The sequence below is a fragment of the Tympanuchus pallidicinctus genome, unplaced genomic scaffold, assembly GCF_026119805.1.
Source record: "Tympanuchus pallidicinctus isolate F22 unplaced genomic scaffold, pur_lepc_1.0 scaffold3, whole genome shotgun sequence".
In the NCBI taxonomy this organism is placed as follows: Eukaryota; Metazoa; Chordata; class Aves; order Galliformes; family Phasianidae; genus Tympanuchus; species Tympanuchus pallidicinctus.
The window spans coordinates 14,568,076-14,592,872 of record NW_026294747.1 but is presented as its reverse complement, the minus strand read 5'-3'; the positions used below and the strand labels follow the sequence as shown (position 1 = coordinate 14,592,872).

At 38.8% G+C, this 24,797-nt stretch overlaps 1 protein-coding gene and 1 long non-coding RNA gene across 12 annotated transcripts in view; one reads left to right on the top strand and one right to left on the bottom strand.

The window, feature by feature from the left end:
* CHID1 (chitinase domain containing 1) overlaps positions 1 to 24,797 on the bottom strand; it is a 127,633-nt gene that overhangs the window by 11,158 nt on the left and 91,678 nt on the right. For 2 of the 11 annotated variants that reach the window (XR_008208951.1, XR_008208953.1), the window contains exons 11-17: positions 19,235 to 19,315; positions 16,338 to 16,380; positions 14,334 to 14,506; positions 12,058 to 14,243; positions 11,150 to 11,245; positions 10,586 to 10,730; positions 2,606 to 2,729 (exon numbers count right to left, since the gene is read on the bottom strand). Coding sequence is in view for 2 of the 11 variants with exons in the window: in XM_052692755.1 (XP_052548715.1) it covers positions 14,408 to 14,506; positions 16,338 to 16,380; positions 19,235 to 19,315 (223 nt within the window). In the remaining 9 variants the exon portion in view is untranslated. The other 9 variants (XR_008208954.1, XR_008208956.1, XR_008208957.1 and 6 more) reach the window with 9 other exon arrangements.
* On the top strand, positions 6,548 to 12,166 carry LOC128085429 (uncharacterized). The gene is made up of 4 exons (XR_008208963.1): positions 6,548 to 6,567; positions 8,579 to 8,738; positions 10,705 to 11,259; positions 12,069 to 12,166. It is a non-coding gene; the product is annotated as an uncharacterized LOC128085429 (long non-coding RNA).

The following is a 24,797-nucleotide window of genomic DNA, read 5'->3' as shown; positions in this document are numbered from 1 at the left end:
TTTTTTCTTTTTTCTTTTTTCTTTTTTTTTTTAATTATTTCCTTATAGACATGGGTATGTTATTCTGTTCACTAGAAATGGTGATTTTTGTTGACCTGGCCAAACCCCTCATTTTACATTCTCTCAAACAGCCAGAAAGCATTCATTACACCAATGCAAGTGAGAGGGCAACGTGGGGTTCTTGAAAGCTGCCTCACAGTGGATGTTTCTTTAGTGAAGAGATGTCCAATCCACTGATACCGTTTCTGAGGAAGTTGTTTGGGCAGAACATTTTGCTATGACAGAGTTGCTTAACACAGACTTCCCTGTACCAGTGGTTAAAGGAATAATTTAAAAGCATGGGATCCTTTATACAGTAGAAACTTCTCACTAGGTTTCCACAGGACTATTACAGGATGTGGTTTGAATCACAGGCAACAAAAGAAAATATATAGTTGTATATATCTGTAAAACAAAGTAAGTTTTGTACAAGGTATAGCATAAAAAGCAATTATTAACATGTACTGCCTATGTATTTATTTCCCCATACTGACAGTGAGAAAAGTTTTAAGTGTAAAGTACTCATCCTGGAGATAAATTACTACAGAAATAAAGGGATTTCGGGAACCGGTTTGTGAAAGTCTATTCAGATGCACCTCACCTCCCTCCTCCATGGAAGCCTTTCCTCAGTCACTGATGGGCACAATTAGACAATTCTGATAGCACCCAAGATACTGAGATCAGCCTCAGCTCAGAAACATTCCCTCTGCTGTTTTGAAAAGCTCACCTGCACCCACACAGTACTGAGGGGATGAGCAGCGTAGTCATCCCCACATTTTTCCTTATGGCAAAGCTAATTGTCCAGGTAACTTCTACCCCAACAAATCCACCAAACAAAAGCTCTACACCGAAATCCCACTGTGCTTTTATTTCTGAAGGAACTGAACTCTTCCTTCCCACCAAGGAAGTTAATTTTATTTACGGACTGAGTTAAGATGAAGCATTTGCAGATCTTTAGGAAAAGAACATTTCAGCATGGAGCTGGTTCCAGTGCTTTCTTGGAAGCTCCCCTCTTTCCCTCAGTGCACCTATACCAGATGCTGCTTATGACAGTCCAAGTCACCATGATTCTTTACAATCAGGACATCACATAGCCCTCCTCCTTGCCACCAATTGCTACTGGTTTGCAATTGCAGGAGCCTTACCTGAAAGTGACACTGGCATTAGATGAGTAAGGAGGCGGGGTGGGGCTGCAAGCAAGGAAGGACTGTTGGGGAAATTCTTTATGCTATGAGCTCAGCTGCAGGAACTTGACAGTATGTTAGAAAGAGAAACAGGAATGTTTTGCCCCCAGAGTCAGAAGCACTTTGACTGTTCCAGTGAACAGCAAAGTTGTGGCCTTGGCCTTTCAAGAACAGAGATGCCCCTAAACCTCATAGTTGAAAGTAGTCCTACATTCTGGGGAAGAACAGAAATTGTGAACTCAGACCTATATGCAACTGAAGGCACTGGGGATCTACAAATGCAAATACTGGAGTACATAAATTGAATGAATGTCGTATCATTATCCACTCGCTTTCCCTAAACTAAATAACTTACCAGCTTGGATGTACAACTTGTTGTCACGGAGCCTGCTTGATATTTGGTGCTAATAAAAATTGAAGTTTTAAATTTCTATCCTGTGAAGTCCGTGCATTCAAGTTCTTCCTTATTAATCACCTTCTTGTGTCCAACTGTGCACCACAGATGGCTAATGTGACACAGTACATTCTTCACTATCAAAACGCTCTTTGAAATAAGTCCTTACATGTTTAAAGGAATTGTTATCACATGGAAAACTGGAGTAATTAAAAAACTTCCCGGAGATCACCCATGCTGACGGAATCAAGAGTTAATGTACATTCAAGAAATATACTTATGTACCTTCCTCTGAGGATCAGAATATTCCAGTGCAAGCAATCTTTGTTTTTAAAGGATGACACAGGACTCCAATTTATGTTGTTTATGTTTGCACCAAGAAAGTCAAGGAAGAAAAGGGACACTAAAAAATAACAGATATTAAAAATAAAAAGCCCCCACAAAAACCACAGACGCAGAATATGGGTGAAAATGGAAACTGCCCAAGAGCTGGGCATGCAGTTGTAGTCACCTGAGCAGTGTTCTTCCTTACCATATCACACAGCGGAGCAGCATCCCATGAAATACACGGTAAGCCCTTCACAACAACACAAAAAGATGCTCCCAGAACTGAATCTCAGCCACAGTACATGTAAAGTACACAGTACAGTAAAGTCTCTCTACAAACCATCCCACCCAATCCGTGTGATTTAGCAGACTGAGAAGTTCTGAGTTTTGTGTGAACATGCAGGTGATGGATTCTTGTCTGTAGATGCCACAAGTCAGATCTACGTAAGAAAATCTGTGATGTCTCACTGATGCTGCAGTCAGGAGCAATCAGCTGATCCCTGGGTACAATCTTACCACCTCATTCACTCATACAAGTTACTTCCTAGTAGAGGCACTGCAGCTGATATTGCCACCCGAGAATGGGAAGCAGTCACCAACCCCATCCTTAGTATACAAGGTCAAAAGTATGCATATAAGTGTTCAGTGCTGTTTTGCTCACCTTTTCTCTTTGATCCTGCTGTTGTTCCATTCCAGCTGCTTGCCTGTCCTCTTCCAGTACTCTGACAGCAATTCCATCAGCTCCCCTCCCTGATGTTTTAGGTTCACAGAGCTTAGGAAAGGGCCTGGATGATGAAAACAGTTACAAGGAGTACAGAAACTGATTTCTCTTATCTCCTCCAGCCTTCAGTACTCCTGGCCTCCCAGGAGATCAATCTATGGAGAAGTGAGGGTGAATTTATGTATAGCTTAAACATCTGAAAACTGCTGAGATCCATGACGTTTTGAGAACTCAGCGCATGACAGCTGACACATCACTGGCTCTCATGGAGCACAGTGTCCTGCAGGTTAGAAGGTTCCTTAACATCAGTGCAATCACACAAAATGTCCGGGTGTTCAGTCACACAACCAGACCTAGCACCAAGTAGCTGAGTGCCCTGCTGCCTTATTTACACAAGAAGCTCTTTTAAAGTGCTAACAGAAATTCACACAACACAGCTCCTATGATGTAAGCTTATTTCATTTTCATATTCATCCAGTGACCTCTCACTGAAAATTAGAGATTCCCTGAGAGTTTTATAGCATGAAGTGAAGTGGCAAATTAAATTGAAATTGAGATAATCCCTAGAAATGTGTACACAAGTAAAGCAACTCCAGATACCTTTCACACTGGCAAGTTCTTGTATAAATAAGAAAAAGTAATCTCCTTCAATGAAGGTATTCTCAAACCTTTCAGTTTCTTTGAAGACATCCCCAAATAAATCACGTTGTGTCTACACTATCATCTGCAGTGGGACCACTCAGATCTCTATCAGAGAACGAATTAATATTGAAATGTGTTATATGAACCAGAAGCACCACTGAATTTCCCAGCCAGGAGTTAAAAAAAAGAAAAAGGCAGCAGTGTGAGGCAGCCGTTTTCTAATCTCATCTGTCTGCCCTACTGATAGCACACAGCTCAATATGGTTTTTATTTCAGTATTTCCACATAGCAATATCTGCTTGTGTGAAAGCTTAAACAACATATTGGTTCATGTAAGAAAGTTGCAGAGCAATTCGGTTTTTTTTTCATTTTTTTCCCCAGTTTTGGTTAAATTGTTCCAGTGGAAACAATTAATAAATTTTCATAATAAATGAAAAAATGGAAACCCTGAAGGAATGACATTCTGCATATACAGACACATAACATGGAATTTAAGCCCCAGGAATGAAAGCAGATTTGTCGGCAGGAAAGGTTGTGCTGCAGCTTCATTTATGTCTTCAATGCAATTTCTGAAGCAGAGAATGTGATGATTCCCCAGGGAAATTGCACAACCACAATGCCTAAGCATATTTAAAGATTATCATTCAGGGCTTTTAAATCCAACTCTGTTTCCATTAATTCACCGAGCTGCCGGCCCAATCTCACGTTGGCAGGCTTGCTCACTCTTTAACAATAGAAAGCTTATTAAATATTAAGGTCTTAATCTTAAGTACTTCTGTATGTCTGAGAAGTCCTAAATAGTGCATAGGAAACAAACATTTCCCAACTAACAAAAAATATATAAGGGGTGGTATTAGGTAAAGGTGGATGTCCCCACACTACTGGAACTGTGCAATAAATCCACTCACCTTAAAGCAGTCGGTGTGTCCCTGCAGCCACGTTCTGCCCTGCTTGCCTAGACACTGGGTTAATTGCCCTACCTTGAAGGACAAGAGCTCACTTCTCTCCTGCCTTGAAATGCCAGCACAGCCACAAGAATGAGGTTTGTGGAAGGATTCAAAGTACTCAACCCAACCTCAGGACAGTTTCAGATAGCAAACAGTGGTCAGACGGGCAATATGCCCACAGGGTGCAACATGGATATTGCCAAAAATGAAAGAAAGGGGAGCTTAGACTCTGTGTGTATGCATCCATACTCAGGTCAATCAAGTCCAAAATACTGCATTTAGTGTTGAATCATTGAAGAAACACAGTTATCATTTCTTAGAAAGAAGTTCTGCAGGTATTGCATTAAAGTGAGGAGGCACTGAGAGTTAGAAAACACATAGGGCTCCAAAACCCTTGGTGGGGATAATACAGCATGCAGACGTACAATGTAAGTCATTCTGTTCTGCAAGTCAATCCCTTTGTTAACAAGGGATTACCATCACAGCATTTGGTATCATTTACACACGTACAACTCATGTATTAACTCCTATATATGCAAAACTCAATTCGACAATTCGCTCCCGCAGAGCACTTTGTCAAGGTTTCTACATACAAGAATGTCAGTACATCAAATTTAAATATCCCAAGGTGTCCTGAATGACTGCAGGGCATGGCCATTCACAGGAGCCCAGAGGAACGTGGTTTCTTCATTTACCCAGAACTCAGCAATCTTTGCCCTTCTGCCAGCAGCCTGTACAGCCACACAGACTACAGGGAAATGTAAGGCCTGAGAAGCGACCAGTGTGAAACCAAAACAATATTCTGATTCTTCTGTAAGACTGAAAGGCCACTCCTTTAAACAACTGCAGATTTGGTAATGAAATGATCTCCCTGTAATCCTATCAATCCTTTGTATGTGCAGTAGCTCAGTTTGTTTATGCTTTACTTCATACGTGGCTATCTGTTTTATAAGATGCCTCTAGGAGTACTTGCTGTAGGTGCTTACAAATGCTCCTTTATGCAGAAAATAACAAACCCAAACAATGGAATCATTTTAATGGACTTAAGGTACACAATAGTTTGAAAGAAAATAATGTGTTACTTACAGAAGCACGAGAAGTAATTATTCAGATAATGTGCAAAACAGTCTCTGGGACGTTAAATAAAAATAAGCATCTCAGCTTCCTTCTAAATACATTCTTTAGAATCTCCTAATAGGTAAGCCAAATTTGTTTTGCCGTAAATTCTACGCACCCTAATACGAAGCTTGGCAGATTTACGATCATTTAATTTCCTTCTTTAACCTTCTTCATTCTTAAAGTTTTGTTTAACATTGGCAGAAATGAGCTAGAATAGCTCAAATTAAGTGGAGATCAACCATGATTATGAATGGACAGTTACCAGCCTCTACTCCAAATACTCCTGCAAATAAAAGGGATTCCTTCTGCAAAGCATTACTGCTCCTCAGACCAACATTTGCCTTTCCAGACAGACTGTACATATATGGTACACAACCCACGACAGGGCTTGCAAACACGATGTGCTTTTTAAAGTGTACCCTAACCTACAACGTCGTAGGGTTTAATTTTGTGCAAATAATTAGCCTCATCTTCACATTCCTAAATAATTTCTGATGCACATTTTCAATAGCAATGGAAAAGGACACGGCACAAATAACTTCAGAACTAAGCCAGACATCCCTGCTCAGGGCGATGCACTTTGGAGCTCACAAAACACTGCTTTGCAGCTGAACATCAGGAATTTTGCAGTCTGACAGTAAAGTTTTACAGTGAAAGAACAGCGCAGGATGGAGAGATGCCCTTAGGGAACCCGAGAGCTTTACAGGTGCCTCTCACTTCCAGCTCAGCTTTTCCAGTCCAACACAGCTCCATCAAAAATTCAAAAACACTTCCATGTGCAGTGAGTCACACTGCTGCCCTGCTTTGCTCATGCTTGCAGACATTGTAAATGGCATCTCCCTACCATCGTGATGAAACTGCCCAAATTTAAGTGCCTGACATCTGCACTGTCAAATGCTTCTCACAAAGAAAGATTTTATTATTTCAGGTTTGTTCTGAAATTAGAAGTAAATTATTTCAAATGTGACTGTTTACTTCCCTGTAGCAGAAATGCTAAGTCACGGCCTGAAGCAGTGATGGAACACCTGATGGGAAGGCAGGGCCAATACAGGGGAGCTCAGGTGCATGCAATGTACGTGAGTGACTGGAAGAGGTGGAGCCAAGATCCACCCCTTCCCAGACCTCATTTAAGGGTTGGCACTGGAAGCAAAGGGATGTTGTTGAAGATTCCTGTGTACTGGAGGCCTTCTAAGGGTAAGTAGCTTCTTTCCTTTATTTCTATGCTTTTGGCTGCTGTGTTTGGGCATATCCTCACTTGTTACAGCCTAGTACTTTTGCTTCTCTGCTGGCATTGCTGTGCTTACTATTGCCGTTCCAGAATGGCCCCAGATGAGTGATATGATGCCGCTAGTGGAAATGTCTTAAAAAAGGGAACAAAAGGATATTATTGTGAAAGCAGCAGGATCCATGAAAACTAGCTGAGCTATACAACTGCATAGTACTTCTGTATGCTCAGTAATGCTTTCTTTTTCATCACACAAAACCACTTGCTGCTCTGTCCTTCCAAACAATGCTTATATACTTAATGCAGGAAGGGTGAAAGGCACCATTACTGCTCTTGATTTCTCCCATTCTCGCTTCTTCAGCGCAACTGCAGGAGATGAAGCTGGATCATGTTTTCATTTGAGATTCATTAAAAGAATGGCAATCGGGCTGCAGCTCTACTGCTAAAAACCTGTTTTAATAATAAACAACAATAAAAATCTAAGAACCCAAATGGGCTCACAACACACGAATCAGTGGAAAAGACTCCAGATCCAGCTTTCAGTAGTAACAGTGCCTGAACACCAGGAAAATCATGCCTTTACCTATAAACAAAATAGGCTTGAGACAGAAAGATAAGCAGTGGTTTGGCTCAGACACCTCACCCGCACTGAGCACGCAGTGACTTTCAGAGACAGAAGTACATCCTCTGGAGCACGTTCTTAGGTGAGGTTAACAGCACAAGGTCAGCTGTGCAAAGGAATCGAGCAGAACCTTCTCACTTTCATTTTTTGAGTGAAATGCAGGCAATGACCAGGGCACTGGAAGAAGTGTTTTAATGCTGTGCTGGAGAAAAGATGCCTCAGAGGAAAAGCAGTCTCTCTAGTGGCATGAGGACAGAACTCCAATACCCTCCTTTTAAAGCGCATAACAGTGACTACATGGCTAGGAAATAGCAGCTGGATTTTTCAAAAGCTTGCTATCTTCAGCTTTCTGTTTTACTGCAGCTGTTAATTCCTCCTCCTGATGGTGCAGATCACTATTTCTGTTTATTCTTTCTAGATTTATTTGTCCCTATATCCATAAGTAAAGCTCTTTTCAAAGCTGTTCTTCCTTAACCTGTGATACAGGGGAGGAATAGCAGCATGCTTAACTTGACCTCTGTGCACTCATGCATGCACAACAACTTGTTGTCAACAAATCATTAAGCTTTTCCCCGAGTACTGACTGCAGAACAGTGCCTGTGAGGAAGGGGCCCTGCTTTGTTCTGGTTTCTGATGACTGCAGTAGAGGCCAGCTAGCAGGTAATGGGATAGAGAAACCTTAGCTCTGTTTGACTTTGTGACAGGCTTACTATGTGACACTGAAAAAGTTACTTTTCATCTGTTTTTCTTCCATCCTTTGTCTGCCAGTCCTGTTGAAAGCTGTGCTCTCTTTGGAACACCATTCTCTACACAGCATGTTGTGTATCTCCTGCCTCTTTTCTGCTCTGGGAACCCTACCTGCACTTTCAAAGCAGTTATTTCCAACAACCCAAAATTCCTGAATTCCTTGCCAAGGAAAGGGAGAGAGACAAAGGTGGCTTCTTAACTACTTGATAAATGAGTTTAATACTGCACATGCTTGAAATTCAATTTGTATACCAATATACATATCTCAGAAGGCAGTGAGTATTTACAGTATTCACTTTGTGATCCACAAAACTGCCTGAATAACTTAATTCTCTGCCAAAAAGCACTGGGTGAAGTCATTAGAAGAGTAGCCTTAGTTTTTTTTACAGATACACTGGCCAAGTATACAGCTTCAATTTTGCCAAAAAATTTTGTATTCCTTGGCTCCAAGAAAGATAAGGCACAGGGAAGACCTTGAAAATGCAGAGATTTGGTTTTGTTTTGGTCAGTGTAGCTCTATTCTCACTCCTGTAGGAGTGGCAAAGGAGAAAGCATCTCCTCTGAAGGCAGTGGCTTCCCTCCATTCCCTCTCACTCATTTCTCTCAAACAGCTATGAGAACTCTGCTGCCCTTTCCTGTCCTGTCCACCTCCTTAAGTGATGCAGGTAAACTCAACAGCAACTGCTGACTGGAGGAGATGAAGTCTGATGTGAAACCTGGACCTCACTCAAGCCAAATATTTGAGCACTCTGCGTCAGAGCAAACAGGCAAGTCCTCACTCTCCTAGGGAAGATTAATATTCTCCATGACTTTATTTATATAACTTTATCTCTTATCAAAACAACAGATAAATCTTGTCACATAAAAAACAAAACTCCTGAAGCTTACTGCACGTTCTCTCTTTTATCAGTCAGTAATCCCAAGCACTAAAACAAATACCTTAAAGGCGTGATTTAGCCCTCAGTGCTTTAAAATAGCCAATAAATGTCTAAAGTGGGCTTTCAAGACGTGAGCTCAGCCAGTCTCCTCCGTACAAATGCATCCTTATGTCAACTACAATTTCAGTGTTGATATGAATGAAGAAAGAAGGAATTAGATGGAATTTAAAATCCCGGCAAATCCTGCTTGCTGCAGAAAGTCCATCTAAAACAATTCCAAGCTAACAGCAAAAGCAATTTAATTTTAATAGAAAGTTCTGGGTTAAAAAACGTAAGCAGCATGCAAAGACCTGATGCAGCAGACAACTATTTAGTATTGTAATTCTGAAGGCATCATTGAATAAAATACTTTCTGAAGTTAATTCAAAATGATAGCAGCAAGCTACCCAGACTCCAAAAATCAATCTGCCTGTAAGGGTAAGCTGCATCTATAGTTGGAGAACATGAGACAACATATTTGCCAAGAAAGATGCATGCCTCTCTGCGTGCATTTGTGGAACTTGAGTGAGTCGTACAATCATCTGAGTTAGAAGGAACCTTTAAAGGCCATCTGGTCCATCTTCCCTGCTGTGAACAGGGTCACCTATGCTACATCAGGTGCTCAGAGCCCTGTCCTGCCTTCCCTTGAATGTTGCCAGGGACAGGACATCCACCACCTCTCCATGGTGAATGCAGCCTGTGCCAATGCCTCATGGCCCTTATTGTGGAAAAAACTGTTTTCTTACATCCAGTATAACTCTCCCCTCCTTTATTTTAAAACCATTTACCCTTATAACAGGCCTTGCTAAAGAGTCTGTTCCCTCCATTTTATTTTATTTTTTTTTTTTGTAGCTACCGTCAATTACTTCAAACATCCCCACATGGTACATTACCAGCTGCAACTCAAATGCAGAACAAAAGAATTTAGACTTTCAGATAGCCAAATACATCAGTTTTTTTTTTTTAAAGAAAACAAATAATGATTATTAGCACAGAGTCTTCTCACAGAGGAGTGTCAAGTAGTAGAGTTAAAACAACATGACTGTTTTACTCATAGAGCTTCCATCTTGACAACTGGGACAGCAAATATGTCCAAGAGGGAAATCAGAACAGAGGTAGTTGCTCTGAGCAAAGCTAAGCTTTCCCACCCTATCACAGAATCACTGTGTAACTGCAGGGATAAGGGAGCCAGTTTGGCAAACAAAACAGCAGTTCTTTCTGTCCTCCCTCACTGCAACTGCACAATGCTCCCAAGTACTTTCTCCCTAACTCCTACAGCACAAGAATGCAGATATTGCTGCTGCTGGGTCTTCATCTACTCATGGCTACAAGTATAAAATCAGAGGACTTTTTTTTCTCTAATGTTTATTAGGTTTTGGGTGAAAACAGACATGTTCAATCCTAAGGAATTTCTTAAGTTGGGCAGACACTGCACATTTGCTGTTTTCAGTCACAGACCCATTCTTCACAACTACAAAGAGCACACACCAGAAGCTGTGGTGCACTGAAGGAGACCTCATTGAAATGCCTACTCAGACCATTTCAAAATGCAGATTCTAAGGAAAAATAGAAGAAGAAACTAACAACTAGCAAAAATTATTGATGTCCTTAGGGCTTAAGGGTTTTTCTTTGGGGTGAGGTTGAGCTTCTATAATACATCCAAACACATGAAATAAGGGAAAACAAAATACTCAGTCTTACCTTTTGGAGCAGGATGAGAAGCAGAGGTAATTGTGACATACAGGCTTTACACGGTGGTGTAAACTAGTGAATGTCAAAATCTTCTGACTTTGATTTCTTTCCCCCATCCTTCGAGGAAGGTGAAGTGCATCACTCAAGCAATATCCTGCATTTAGCAAGATCATCACAGCAAAAGATGAGAACTGGAACATACTCCAATCTACTGTGGCTGCATGTGCAGAGAAACACAACCATCCTACTTGGCTGATACCAAGCCACTGATTTCAGAATCACAAAGCACACAGTCTACTGCTGGAAAGTCTGTAGCTTCCTGCCACTGCATCACACCTGTTGCAATTAGTTGCTTCAGGTGAATGAAATTAGGAGAGCTGGAAAGTTTCTAGAAAATCAATATTCTGCTCCTGCACACTGAGCACTTTCACATGAGCTTCGTTAACCACCTCCAAAGCAACATGTGAGCATATGACGCAGTTCTGCTCCCACCTGAGAAGTCGTGCACAGAGGGGCAGATTTTAGTTTGTTTTATGCTTTTCCTTCCCACACCAGGTAATTACTAAATCTTACCTTACATAAATTCCATGTGATGGATCGATCAAATGTGATAACCTTTGTGCCCCACGAAAGCAACTCCCAAGTGGCCCTTTGCTTTGCTTTCAGCAGCTGATTTGGAGAATGTAAAATAACATTGTTTTCAATTTTGAGTCTTGGACTCCGTTCATCTGATTTTTTTTTAGTTACAATTTTTAATAACATTTTATTTACAAAGTAATACACGTAAAGACAGATTTTCAGCTCTTAATCTCAAATGCTAATGCATGATAAGTGCTCTTATTTATTTTAGCAACATTTTGAAGAATGAATGTTAATCAAATTCTATTCTTTCCTAACTCCAAAAAGCAAAACATGGGGAAATGCAATTGGGGCCACAAGTAAGAAAGCTCTGCTTGACATCAATTAGGTAATTGATACTGTTCATGGCACCTGAGATCTTGCTGTAACATATGTTAATTTGTTCCTATAACAGAGTCAGGTGACAGAGCACAACTTCTTGTCTACTTACTAGTACTTTAGAAAACTGACTGATAGAATATTCTGTTGAAATAAGCACATTTCTGCTTTACTGCTTGCTTCATGATTTTTGCTGCTTTAACAGGAACACCAGATATTTCTCTCCTCACACCTTGAATCTTTAAGTCCAATATCTTTGGCCCTGTAAGTACTTCATTTAAGTAGTATTTGCTTCAAAGGAAAAACAGACGGAAATTTTTAACCCCCTTTTACCGAAAAATGTCTCCATATACCACAAAGCAGTGCTTGCTGTTCTTTTTGAAGCATAGAAATGAAAGTCAATTGCCCAGTACCACGGTTCTTACAGCACTACCAACACAACACTTTTGCCCATTTCTGCCCTTTGCTCAGCTTGCTCCTCTTGTCAGAAGGAAAGAAAAAACCAGATGCCCTACAGAACCCACCTTTGTACCAGCATCTCTCTCGTGTCATCTTCTCATCCGAGCAGTGAGGTATAAATTTCAAGAGAAACTTGCCTTCATCATGGGTCACTGGTGGTACACAGCTTTTTTGCATTCTGTGATATCTAACAAAACACAAGTTGACACTGCCACACATTGAGAAATTAAGCGATCACAAGATAAATCCATTAGTAGCAAGTCTTCATTCGGGAGTTCAATCAAATGCCTGCCTGGTATTTTATTTTCTGAGAACTTCATGCTAAAGAACTGTGCTTACTCTGTTTCTTTTTAACTGTTATTTTTAAAGCAATAAAAGTTTTACCTTTAGAGACAAAAAGGCAAAATCCTTAGCCTCATGCCATGAATTGCTCAAACTCACAATGTACTTCTCCTCTGGTATTTATTTTTCATGATTTAGCAGGATTAGTTTGCTCTTTCTGCCGCACGTATGTATTCATTCCATCTCTGAGGATGCTAAAGACAGTTATCCCTAGCACAGCTGTACTCAAAGACAAACAGAACAGTTGAACTTCAGAGAGAATCATCACGAGATTGAAAAAAAATGAAGAAAAAAGCTTGACAAATTACATTTATCCCTTTCTAGAGAGGAAGCCATCTATTAAAATGAAATATTTTCTTCTTCCCCAAAACTTTCACTTTTAAAACCACTACCTACCAGCTAGTAGCTGACAATGCATGCCATTTTAGATCCCAAACTCTTCTATTTGTAACTGATCATCTTTTTTCTGAGACATTCTGGTTCACTAATGCCACTGAAAGTAGAAAAACAGCATAATGGAACTAAATTCTTGCGCAGATACCATTGCCAAAAGTGACTTTTAAATTGCTTTTGAACGAACCAGAAAGCTCAAGTTAATTGAACATGAGGATTCACGTAGCAAATTATCTCAGTACTAATGGTATGGAAGAAAGAAGCCTGATTAGTAAACCCTGCTGGATACTGCAATGTGAGAAGTCGAGAGATGCCAGAACTAAATCAGTGAGGTGAAGATCAATAGTTCTTTAATCAATGGTGGATTACAGTGGGATTTATTCCGCTGAAACAAGCAGGGGCAGATAAATCCCCCACTGAGATTAATTACTGGGAAGAGTGGATGCAAAGAGAAGGAGTGCAGTTATCTTTGTGACAACTGTAAGTGGCAAGAAGAACGCCAGTGGGAGTACAGAGCTATTGCCTGGATCTCTGCTGGGGACCAGCAACACCCTCATCAAATTCCCACCCCCTCCCCTTACTTCCTTACAACAAACTACCTTGAAGCCTGTGTACTTCTACAAACAGAAAACTTATAAACTAAAAAGCAGGGACAATATTTGGGGGGACAGGGCTGTTTTTAAGCTAATTAATAGCTTCTGAGCTATTTAATAAAAAAAAAAAAAAATCTGTTTCATGGAGGCAAAAGCACCAATGGGTGCAGTTAAATAATAAAAGCTTTATTCAGAAAGATAGTCACTATATTCATAGCACCTACTTAAATAAAGGCTTTGTCAGTGCTGCTATGATGTTCTCCTGGGGTTATCAGCACAATCCATCATTACACAAATACTTCTCATTTCCATTGTAGCCTTTTGTGCTAAACACTACAGTTCCCACAAACTAATCACTAATGCATCATGCACTGGTGCTAAGTACTGTAAAATAAGACACTAAGCAGCCTAAGTGGAAGAGAGAAATCACAGAGCATCATCTCCTGCTTACAAAAATGATTTAGAAACAAGTCATGTCATGAATCAGAACTACTGTGATTTTGAACTACATAAGCAATGTAATAAAATGAAGAAAACAAACAGAGCTAACAGTCAGTATTCAATCCTTTACCAGCCCTAGGGTAAGGTATCTAATTGCTCCCCTCACACCCACCCTCTTCATTTTATGTTGACTTACCTTATTAAGAGACAGCAGGTTGCAGAGTCCAGCAGATGTTAAATTTGCCAGACATAATCTGATTAATTTATTTGTTCACTTAAATGATTAGCAGCAATTGTTTGAGAGATATCTACCTTAAACCCTGATCAGATGGTATCAGTTTGTCCATTTCATTTCTCGCAGAAAAAAAATGTTTTCACTTCTAGTGTCATCCCAGCTGTACAGGTTGGTCTCTTTCTAAGCTGTTAATTCAGAAGCTTTCAAGTTTTTTCCTCTGAACTTTATCAGAAACCAACAATCATATCTATGTGGCAAAACAAGAAGTTCTTTATTGGGAAAAATGCAAGTTTAATACAGATATGAAATAAATTACAAAAAATGTTTTCAAAATCACCTCTCCGGGATACTCAAATTAATTGAAGGTGGAGTCTCAGTGAAGCAAAAGTCTTTCCCACATCATCTGTTACTTTAAAGCAGGTCATAAAAATAATCCAGGCCTTGTCCCAGTTCCCAGATGGATATACCAGTGCCCAATTCTTTTGCAAGCTCTAAGCGCAACTGGATGGACTAAGACAAAGACATATAAAGCAATTAGCTTTTAGTCAGCGGCATCAGACACTCCATGCTGTCATCTCTCTCTGCCATTAACAGACTTTAAAAATAACCATCCTTGAACTTCTGAAAAGCCCAAAGTCTGTATTTCAAATTTTCTCTGGCTAGCAAGCACTCATTCAGTAAGAGACAGTTCATTACACCGGTTAATTCAATGACCTAATGCACGATAACCAGCTAAATAGACAAAATGCCAGTGAAATAAATCTGATTTATGAACTATGCAAAGGACTGTTCTAATTTAAGCTATCATTTCCCAACGTACAGAAATTCTAACTCTTCCCAGAAATTTCCCAAGGGTAAAATAAAACTTCATCACTGAAGACAATTAGAGCCACCATCGAGATCTTGTACCTACCCTTGCCTTCTCCCAGGACAGAGTCATAATTTTCGTTATCAGAATTCTATTTTTAAGAGATCTGGGAGATGAATTTAAAACATATCCTTATCTATGCTACTGCCGTAGATTTGGTTTAGACACTGGTTTACAAGGGAAGCAACATTGCTTTTTGTGTTCTGTACTTCTGTCAGTTCAGACAATAAAAACAATTAATTTTTTTTTTAGTCTTTTACTTTCAGGTTTTCTTACTTTGAAGTGCAGCGCTGTTTGAACAGCTCACACCACAGGGATGTCTTTAAAACTCACTTCCACAGGAAACAGAACAAAATGTCAAGGTGTCATTAATACATCTACCAGCCTGGACTTCATGCCTGCCTTTAGCTAACCACGAACAAGTCAGTTTTGAGCAGCTTAACCTACCAGTGATTACAACATTAAAAAGGGGAACAAACACATTTGTGAGTGGGGAAATAAACCAAAATTCTATGTTCCATTGACCATTTTGATCGCCATGATGTGAACAGCTCTGATTCACCTCAGCAAACAGTCTCTAAATATTTCATTGCAATCTTGAAACCTACAGGACTGAATTTTCTTGTTCAGGCTAGGTCTGATTCTAGAAGGGTGAAATTTTAACACAAGAGCAGAGAGAATGCAATGTGATAACATGCAGCACAATCTGTCTTTTCTCTGATAGATTTGCAGTGAAATTTCAGGGCAGATACTAGCAAGAACACAGTTAGATATAGCAATTCATATCCCATATGTGCTAGTACTTCCACCTGTTTTAGATTAATGAAGGGAAATATAGCTGTAACTAACAGAGCATAAGACAATATTCCCATTCAGAAAAATGGAGCTTTGGAAAAAGCTCACAATAGTATAACCATACTGAATGTCTCTGTTCTCTCTAAATATGATGTATTTCTTCTACAGAAGCCAGAAGAGGCTTAAAATTCTTTAGTTTAATTGGAGAAAATCTAAAAATAGCTCACTAGGAATTAAGGCAAATAACCATTTATCATGTATTTTGGTACACTGCAGACTACTCTGTGGACAGAAACTGTATGTCCAGCCAAAAGACTTCAGTAAGGTCGAAGTTGGTCAGAGGGCAAATTTTGTCAGTCTCTTCTCTGACAATCCAGCATCTGTTAGCACATCAATTGTGTGCTCAAACAGCTCCTTCCAGAGCTCTGGTTTGCTCTGGTGTCTGTAATCTCTAGACATGGCAAAGCTTCAAAGACCCCCTGAACCCATTATGCCTTAGACAGAAAAAAAAAGTCTTGCACAGGAAGCTGAAGCCTTTTATCATAACAACTACAACAGGGTGAATTCTTTCATAAAAGTCTAAACTAAGTTCAGTATTTTATGAAGTGTCTTAATCATCCAAGTCAAGTAAATACTTCTTTCCTCTTACTGCCGTTGGCCAGAAAAAGTCACACCTACCTTCAGTGTTGGATAGAAGATGGCGTGTTTTCCTCCTTTATTTCTAAAAATAAAGGAAAAAAAATAGTCACAATTGCTTTAGTAGACTCTCTTACAATTTTTAGCTGAAAAAACAGTTTTATTCCTTCCAATAATAAGGAAACAAAGACAGTGCTTAAGAAAACTGCTGACTTTATTGTGAAAAAGATATTGCTTTCAAAAATAAGATATGCTAGTATGTTCAGTACCTGGGAATTAATACATCCATATCAAAGATAGAGACCATCTGCAATTTAGTACCTTGTTTAAGATGTTTTGCTAATGGCCACTTCATTCTGGATGCTGAGACTGACTCTCAAATTAGACAGTTTCGCCATCAGCTTCCATTCAGCCCACACCTGGCTACAGCACAGGGCCAAAGTGTTCTCTACTGCTCTTCCATTTCTAATGCAGACAAAAACTTCTGCCCTTCTCTGCTGTAGATACAACCACATCAGAGCACATGAATCCAAAGTGGTGGGGAAAGTAAAGGAGTTAGGGGAAGGTACCCCTGCACTGTATATCTAGAAGTCAAATAAATGTGCAGGTATCAGTTACAGGAGTATCTATCAGAGTATCTTGCAAGGTAATTATTTACTGTACTCGAGTGGTCTTTAGGAGGACAACATTTAAAAGAGGTAAAACAGCTAAAACAGAGACTCCAAGACATCCAAGAAGATGCAAAGTGAGAAGGAAATCTCACAATAGAAATGGGTTGATATTAGATTTCAGTAAGTACACCCCAGTATCTTGCTGCAACTGGATGCTATATTGTAAAACCATTCAGTAGTAACACAGAGATGTGCCTACTAAATGCTTACCTAGAAGAAGATAAAGACACTTGGTTGTCAGATGGAAACTGAACAATTTTCCCAAATAACTGTCTTTTATGTTAAGCTAAATACTAGTATAAAGTGTATGGGCAGGGCAAGTTTCACTGGGCACAAATGCCAAGGTTGCATTTTAAACCTCCAAATAATGAGAAGGATGAGTTAGAGGTGGTCTCGAAGCATCAATTCTCCAGTTAGGCTAGAAGGAAATGCAGAGTGCTCAGCCAGACCAAGTGGACACTGGCTGGTAAAATCACTCATCTTGAGCAAATGTGTACCTACAGTATAGTGCACTTAGAGACAATAGATTCCTGTAACTGTCTGTAGTAGTTAGTCTCTGCCCACTCCTGTACTTTGCTTGAAGATTCGTAATTTGATTTCTTAGCAATTGCAGACATGCAAGATTGCCTGGTGAGGTGTTTTACTATTGCTGCATATTCAGGCTTTCCTGCTCTTTTATCCAAAATAACTGGAACTTCACAAAGCAAGGTGGTCACTGAAAAAGCTCCCTTAAATAAGCCTCCCCTGCAGTCAGCTGAGCCACTGCAGACACGCTGAGATGCACGACTGCCTGCCAGCCACAGCATAGCTGGAGTTTAGAGTGATTTTCTGATCCAGTTTGTTTTACGCATGGAAAACTCTTTCAGAAAGCCTACAAACAACATTATCTCCAAAGACTGCCTTTCGAAGGCAAATGAGGTAGTGCTACTGCCATGCCTTCTCTTTTCCATGTCCTGTTTGGAAGAAGACATTCAGGAAATGCTTCAAGAATGAATCCCAGATACCTGCCATTCAAATAGAGCCCTCAGAGTTACTCTCAAGAGCAAGTTGTCATCACATGGCCATTGTGCCTCCCACTGGATTTTGCATTAAAGATTAGTGAAACTAAGCCTCTGGTTTATTTATCCTTAGTTAACATGAAAAATCTCTGAATTCTTTTACACAGAGTAACTGTGCAACAGGATACTACAGAATTAAAAAGGAAAGAACACAGATTTCAGTCCTTTCAGAAAAACATAGAAAATAAATTGAAACACTGCTGACCAGAGGTAAATGTATTTTGTTCTGATAAGAAATGCATGTAGTTGAGGAGTTTACAAGGTAGGATCAAATTGCAGGTTGAAAGAATCCTAGAAAATTAATTATAAATATACAGATAGGACAGAGCTTTTGTTGTTGTTTCTTTCTTGAGTTTTAAAATATTTCAATCGAAAAGGTATTTAAAAAAATGCATTTCACTCATTTTCAGTGGTGTGCTCTCTTCATGCTGTCAGTGCATTGGGTAGTATACAAGATTAAGTTTTGGAGCAACACTGATATCTTGTTTGTAGAATTTTACCATATTTTTTTAATGTTTGTATACAATATATAGCAAATTATTACTGAAGCTTAATAAGATTTTGCTGTTTGTCTGTTTTGAATGAACTTTTACTGAATCTTTACATGAATATTTACATGATGAATTCTCATCATTTCATGACAAATAAAGAAGACAGCTATTAATTATTCTCTTCACACTCTTGGGAAAACATTCCCAGTCTTTTTAACAACTTCTGTTACTCACCTGATACTCCATAATGTTCTCTATAATCCATCTCACATAGTGCAGGCCAATCTAGATTGCTGATAGATTGCTGACCAATCTAGTCAGTAGGACTTGTGAAGGCTCTTATATTCCACAGACTGTTTGGAGAATTACATTTGGCTGATTATTAGCAATCACCTAACAGCTCAGAGTACTCATTTCAGATGCACAGTGTAAACGGCACTCAGCAGATAATTTTGATGGATAACTTCTAAAGATATGACTCATCAGACTTCTCTTCTTAAGATTGTTTTAGCTTGTATTATTTCATTAATCCTTCCCTGGTTTAATTCCCTTGCCTGAGGCACTCTTATACTAGAGTTCCATGTTGACACACAGATCACAGACATCAACATTTCCATTTACTGATTTCAGTTGCATACTACAGTTAACTGGTAATTCATTGTGTGCTGGGCCGTGTCTAAGAATATTTGTAGAACAGTTAGTGAATAATTGTAACTCACTTTTTGTATTCAAAGTAGTGTTCAGCAATTTGTTCATCCCAGACAATCTTTGGTTTGTGCTCCTTCAAGGTTTCAATGTACCTACAAATTAAAAACACAAATATGGAATTAACTACTTTTCTAAAAATCAGATATGAATTAAATAACAGACAGTCTTGAAAACACAGTTTTACCGTGCTTTGATGTCAAATATTGTATCAAAATGTTCTTGATTACAAATCATTTTCTCAGCACATTTCCAATTTGCCATGTTCATGTTTTTAAGCTTTTTTATTTAAGCAAAGGAATTTACATTCATTAGTTAAAAAGATCTACAAAGACACAGGATTTCACTACGCTTCAATATTTGTATAGCCTAATTCTTATATGCCAAAGGAACTGAAATTAGTCCTAGAGGCTAATTAAGGCACTTATTAATTTTAACTCACTATTATGTGAAAAAAGCTCTCCTACAAAAGGAACTTAGTTAATGCTCTAAGAATGAAATAAAAAATGTAAAGCTTATTTAAAAGGAAAACCTACTACTATGAAACCTTTAGAAAAATTATCTACACCACTCTTTCCTTGGCATTATTTTCTTGCAATGGACATTTTGAATGGGAGATTGACTACCTCATATCTAAGTGACACAAAGCAAAGACAGAAAATTACTTGTACACAAAAACTGCGCAGGGAACCAGTGTGGAATGGTTAGGATGGTCTAAGCTGGTGCTCTTCGTCCCCAGCATTGTCTCAGTGTAGGGACAGCATCTCCCTGTGTCTGCATCTCTGACTGCACGACTGAAACAATGCTGCCTGCTGCCTCCTGGAAGTCCACCAAAAAGTGGCAAGCTGCTGCCAAGGACAGCACCAGTCAAGAGAGGAGTCTCTTCCACATGTTCTTCCATCCCTTCTGCATCTTTGGCCAGAAATAAGGCTGAAGTAACTCTTCTGATGACTTTCTGGACTACATATCGGGGGGTTTATCTGGCCACAGTCCATTGGTTTCTGTTTTTCCTTGGGGATTGTATCAGCAATTTAAATCTCAACTCCCATCAGCAGTACTCCATCTTTTTCATAATTATATTAATCAATCACAAGCAAATACAGTTGTCATAAGTAGCAGTAAAGATTATTTTTCTATCAGTCGATTTTATAGAAAATCTGTTAAAACTGTGTCTTTCATAATACGTCTCATTTCTTCAATAACATTTCTGCTCATGACAAGATTTGCAGGGAGAAATATGACTTCAAGTCTTATTTGAAATTTCTACCTCCTATGTAAAAGTTTTTATAAATAATTTTAATCTGATACCACCCTGATCTTGTAATGGCTGAAACTCCATTTCACGGGATAGGAAAGAGAGGGAGAGAGGGAGAATTTGCAATTCTGTTTGAGAAAGATTCACTCTCTCCTTCCCTACTAATCTAAATCACAACATTCAGCACTGCAGGGAATGTTTGTTCTTCTGCTGTGGTTAGTACATTGGTAAATTGTCACCTATTGGCAGAACCATTAGAAAATATTTTCATTTCATATTTAGGCCAGCCCAGATGTGCTCCTTAAGCATCTACATAAGCAAATGAATGAATGAATAAATAAATAAATAAATAAAAATGGTAGCAGCTACTGCACTATTCCTCAGTACACACACGCCCAGTAACAACATACCTTCTCAAATAATCATAATCAAACCTTGGAAACTTCCCTACCTTTTTAAAGAAATACAAAATGTTAAGTTGTCCCATTAGAAAAATATGTAAAGAGATCTAGTTTTGTGTATTGAACATTCAAAGATAGTTTTATAACCCATTCCAGAATGGTGACCTCAATAATAATGGGAAATGCAGAATATAGGACCAAGATGTTGCAGCCAAGAGTTACCAGTCAAGGCACCCTGGCACACAGTTTCCTTCCTGATCACATATCCTTTGATGGGAAATTCTCACTTCTGTAGCTAAAAAAAAAACAAGATTATAGAATGTCCAACACACATTTGAGCAAGCTTTAGAATCAGAAGTGTAACTTGCAGCAGTCATTAGAGCCTACTACATATAAGATATTATTATTATAAAGCTGTTCAGGCAAGCACCTTATTTAATGAGAACCTATCCTGACCATGCACTGGGAATTTATTTCCCTTTCTCCTGCCTCTAGGCATTTATCACATGGAATGTAAGAGCAAAAATGAAAGAATTCATCTTTAAATCACATGTAAAGTGATGATGCTAGCTCCAAGCATGAGTTAAGGAAAAAAGAAATACTAGGCACAAAATTGACATGCTTTCCATTAATCTTGGGGGTCCTACTTGAAATGCATTAAGTTGTTATTAACGTTGTCTGTATTAAGGACAACAAAAATTCAAAGTACTGTGTTAAAAACAGTTAGCTCCCATTCAGTTTGAATTCTACTGCATGCAGACAACTCCCACATACTCCATTCTTCTCTACCCTATCTGTGTACTGTATAGTAGTGCTACACCAGCACATATTGCCTCTTAGTTGAGGCGGTACTTGACTCCACAAATGGGTAGTTACTTAAAAAAAAAACAAACAACAAACACAACTGACACAATTTTCCATTACGCTGAGCCACACAAGTATGGGATACAAGAGTTCTGGATTCATTTCCAGGTTCTGAAGGAGAAAAAGTGATGGGCAGAGAGCTCATCCCAAACAGCCTTCTCTCTTCTGAGAGAAAGCATTAGAATCTACTATCCAGCTTGCAGAAGGGGTGTGCGCATGCTATGTGTGTGTTGAATGGGAATAACCCAAAACTCAAATGTAAAATGAGTTATGCACACACAGACAAAACTAAACCAAGATCAGGCTCAAATGCATGCCTGTTTTGACTACAGTACGCACAGCCAATCAGAAGAAGATTGATATTACATGTTTTCTTTTACCAGTCTGTTTCAGTTACAATAGCCTTAACTTGGTTATTAAACTTTGAATGTAGCAGGAACTGCCTCTACGTGCCCACAGATGGTTCCTATCCACAGCAACTGAAGTTTTAGACTGCACTAGATAGGACCCATCTTCCCTTTTTCAGACAGTTCTATCTCTTAATAAAAAACAGAGAAAATATGCAAAAAGTCTGTATTCTACAGTTCCAGAGTTTGGATTTCTGATGTTAAACAAACCGAGCGAAACAACTACAAGATGGTATTCATGGTAGTACTCCTAAGAACATTCTTTATCTTGGTATGTATATTTCAAACAGTATTGAGCACTCTCCCTGCTGCTCTGTGTACATCAGGGCACTGTGTTAAAGGACTAATTATTTCCTTCAAATCAAGATTTTTTTGGAGGAAATATACATATATATGTATAATCTAGTACTAATTAACATGGTTTAGTGGGCAATATTGGTGGTAGGTGGACAGTTGGACTAGATGATCTTAAAGGTCCTTTCCAACCTTAAATGATTCCATGACTCAATAGTGGCTTTTTGTTAGTGTTGGATTTCAACTACCACAATACAGACAACTTTCATATTGTAGCTGTTCAGGCTTTACTTGTAGCTTTCCTTTTGGTGAGAGAAAATGTCAAGGAAGAACATAATCAGGAGACATTTTAAGACTTCACATCTGAGTAAAGCCAGCATTGGTAGTGCGAGAAACAACTCTTTAAAAAGGTGCTTTTTGGCGGGTAGTGAGAGAACTAGAAAGATATGGAATTGGCCAAGAGAAATTATACAAAACCGATGATGGGCTGTCATAGTTCTGAACATGTCAAAAATAATTTTGTATTCAAATATTCCATTTTACAGCTGCAGCAGAAAATATTGTAGCTTGCGTCTGAGTCTCAAGCTTCCTTTCTGGCCTTTCTCTTTCTTTTTTAAAGAACAGTTCTAAAGAGTATCTGCAGAAATGCTGAATATACGAGAAGCCAGAGAATACCTTCAATGGTAATAAATGAAAACATAAAAGGAAAGAAAATGTGAAAAAGGACTATATAGATATTTTGCATTCTCATTCCATTGACACCTAAGACTGCAGCTTGCAAATGGTAGAGAAGTCTTGAAGTTTATTAACCTTTAGATATAAGTCTTTACAAGCATGCATAAATTCATGAAAAGGCTAGCTGCAGAGTCAGAAATTGCATAGCAGTATGTGTACATATAAATATATAGCAATAAACAGGGTGAGGATCCAAACACACACGTTGCTGAGTGGTAAGTGTCAGTGAACAAGAAGGTAAGTTTCCACCAGACAGGGATCCTAAGCATCTTTTTACCCATTTCCTCTCAGTGTTCAACACTCAGTAACAAAATATTTACTTAGAATGTGCAAGCATAAACTACTGACTTCAAATAATCTGGACTTCACTTAACACAAATTCCAGAAGCAATTACAGTAGCAAACGAGATATCCAAGAAAAAGACAGCTACTACATACCTTGGAGAATCAAAAGAGCAAGCCAGCAAACATAAAATCAGATTTGGCTTTGAGGATTCATGCGTTTGAGAGGGGTGGAGAGCACATCTAGAAGCCTTAATTTATTCTGTCTGCAGAGTATAGTACTTAAAAATAGTTCTGTTAACATCTTCAGACTTCTTCATGTAAAACAAAACCAAATGCAGTATTTGTGGTGTGCTGAGTACATCCAAGTAGCAGTCCAGAAAGGAGGAATCTATAAACAAGCACCAGTTTTCTCCATTAATCCTTTCTCTGTTGATTTCCTTCATTTACAGAAGGAAGCTCAAACACAGCATTTCCACATATATGGGTATTTTAATAGTGTTCCTTATCCTCATTGAACTCTACAGTGGTTTGATAAAGAACAAGCCCTGTCTCAGAGCTTACTCAGTACCGAAGCAGGTGAATTATGCAAGGGAACTGAAAGTACAGCTGAAAGTACTCTAATGGATGCTATCTTTTCTCATTGTAACAAAAATGGTTCTCCTTTATAAAAAGGAAAACAAAGTTACACTTGTAAATGGATGAAAGAATAGTAGAAACCACAGATGAGGCAGAAAAAGATGTGCATATTTACGTATTTGAGGTTTTGACTCAAACTGACGGATACAGGAGGAACACTTGAAAATCTCAAAGAAAACAAGAGATTTATTTCTGAACCGTTAAATATTTCCCAGACAACAGGGCCACGGCAGGCTGAGGCAAAAGGTTTGCATGTCTGTTTGGATATCTTTAATGTTGATGTCCAGCACTTGCATATTATTTCGCAATAAACAGAGATTTAATATTTTTGTTTTTATCCTCTGTTTTTTTTAGATGCTTTACATGGGGCTACAAAACACGAGCTTTCTTTTCCCAAGCAAATTATTTATGAAAGCAGCTATTTACTAAGTCAGTTCTTTCCATATGCATCAAGTTTGCATATATTTTCTATCAGAAATCTTTGTTGTTCTGGCCACATCCAAAGTCTCAACTTCCTAGCTGAAGTATCACACGACATTTCCCTCTGCATTTTTTCAGTTAGCTGTAGATTTTTCTTTCTGATTTATCTAACCTAACACATGAAAGATCACTGATTATAGCGCAGTTTGGTTATGGCAGCCCTTGCTCTCTTAAAAGAATTAGTTCCTTTCCTTTAAAACTCAGTTTTGTTGTCTGGATA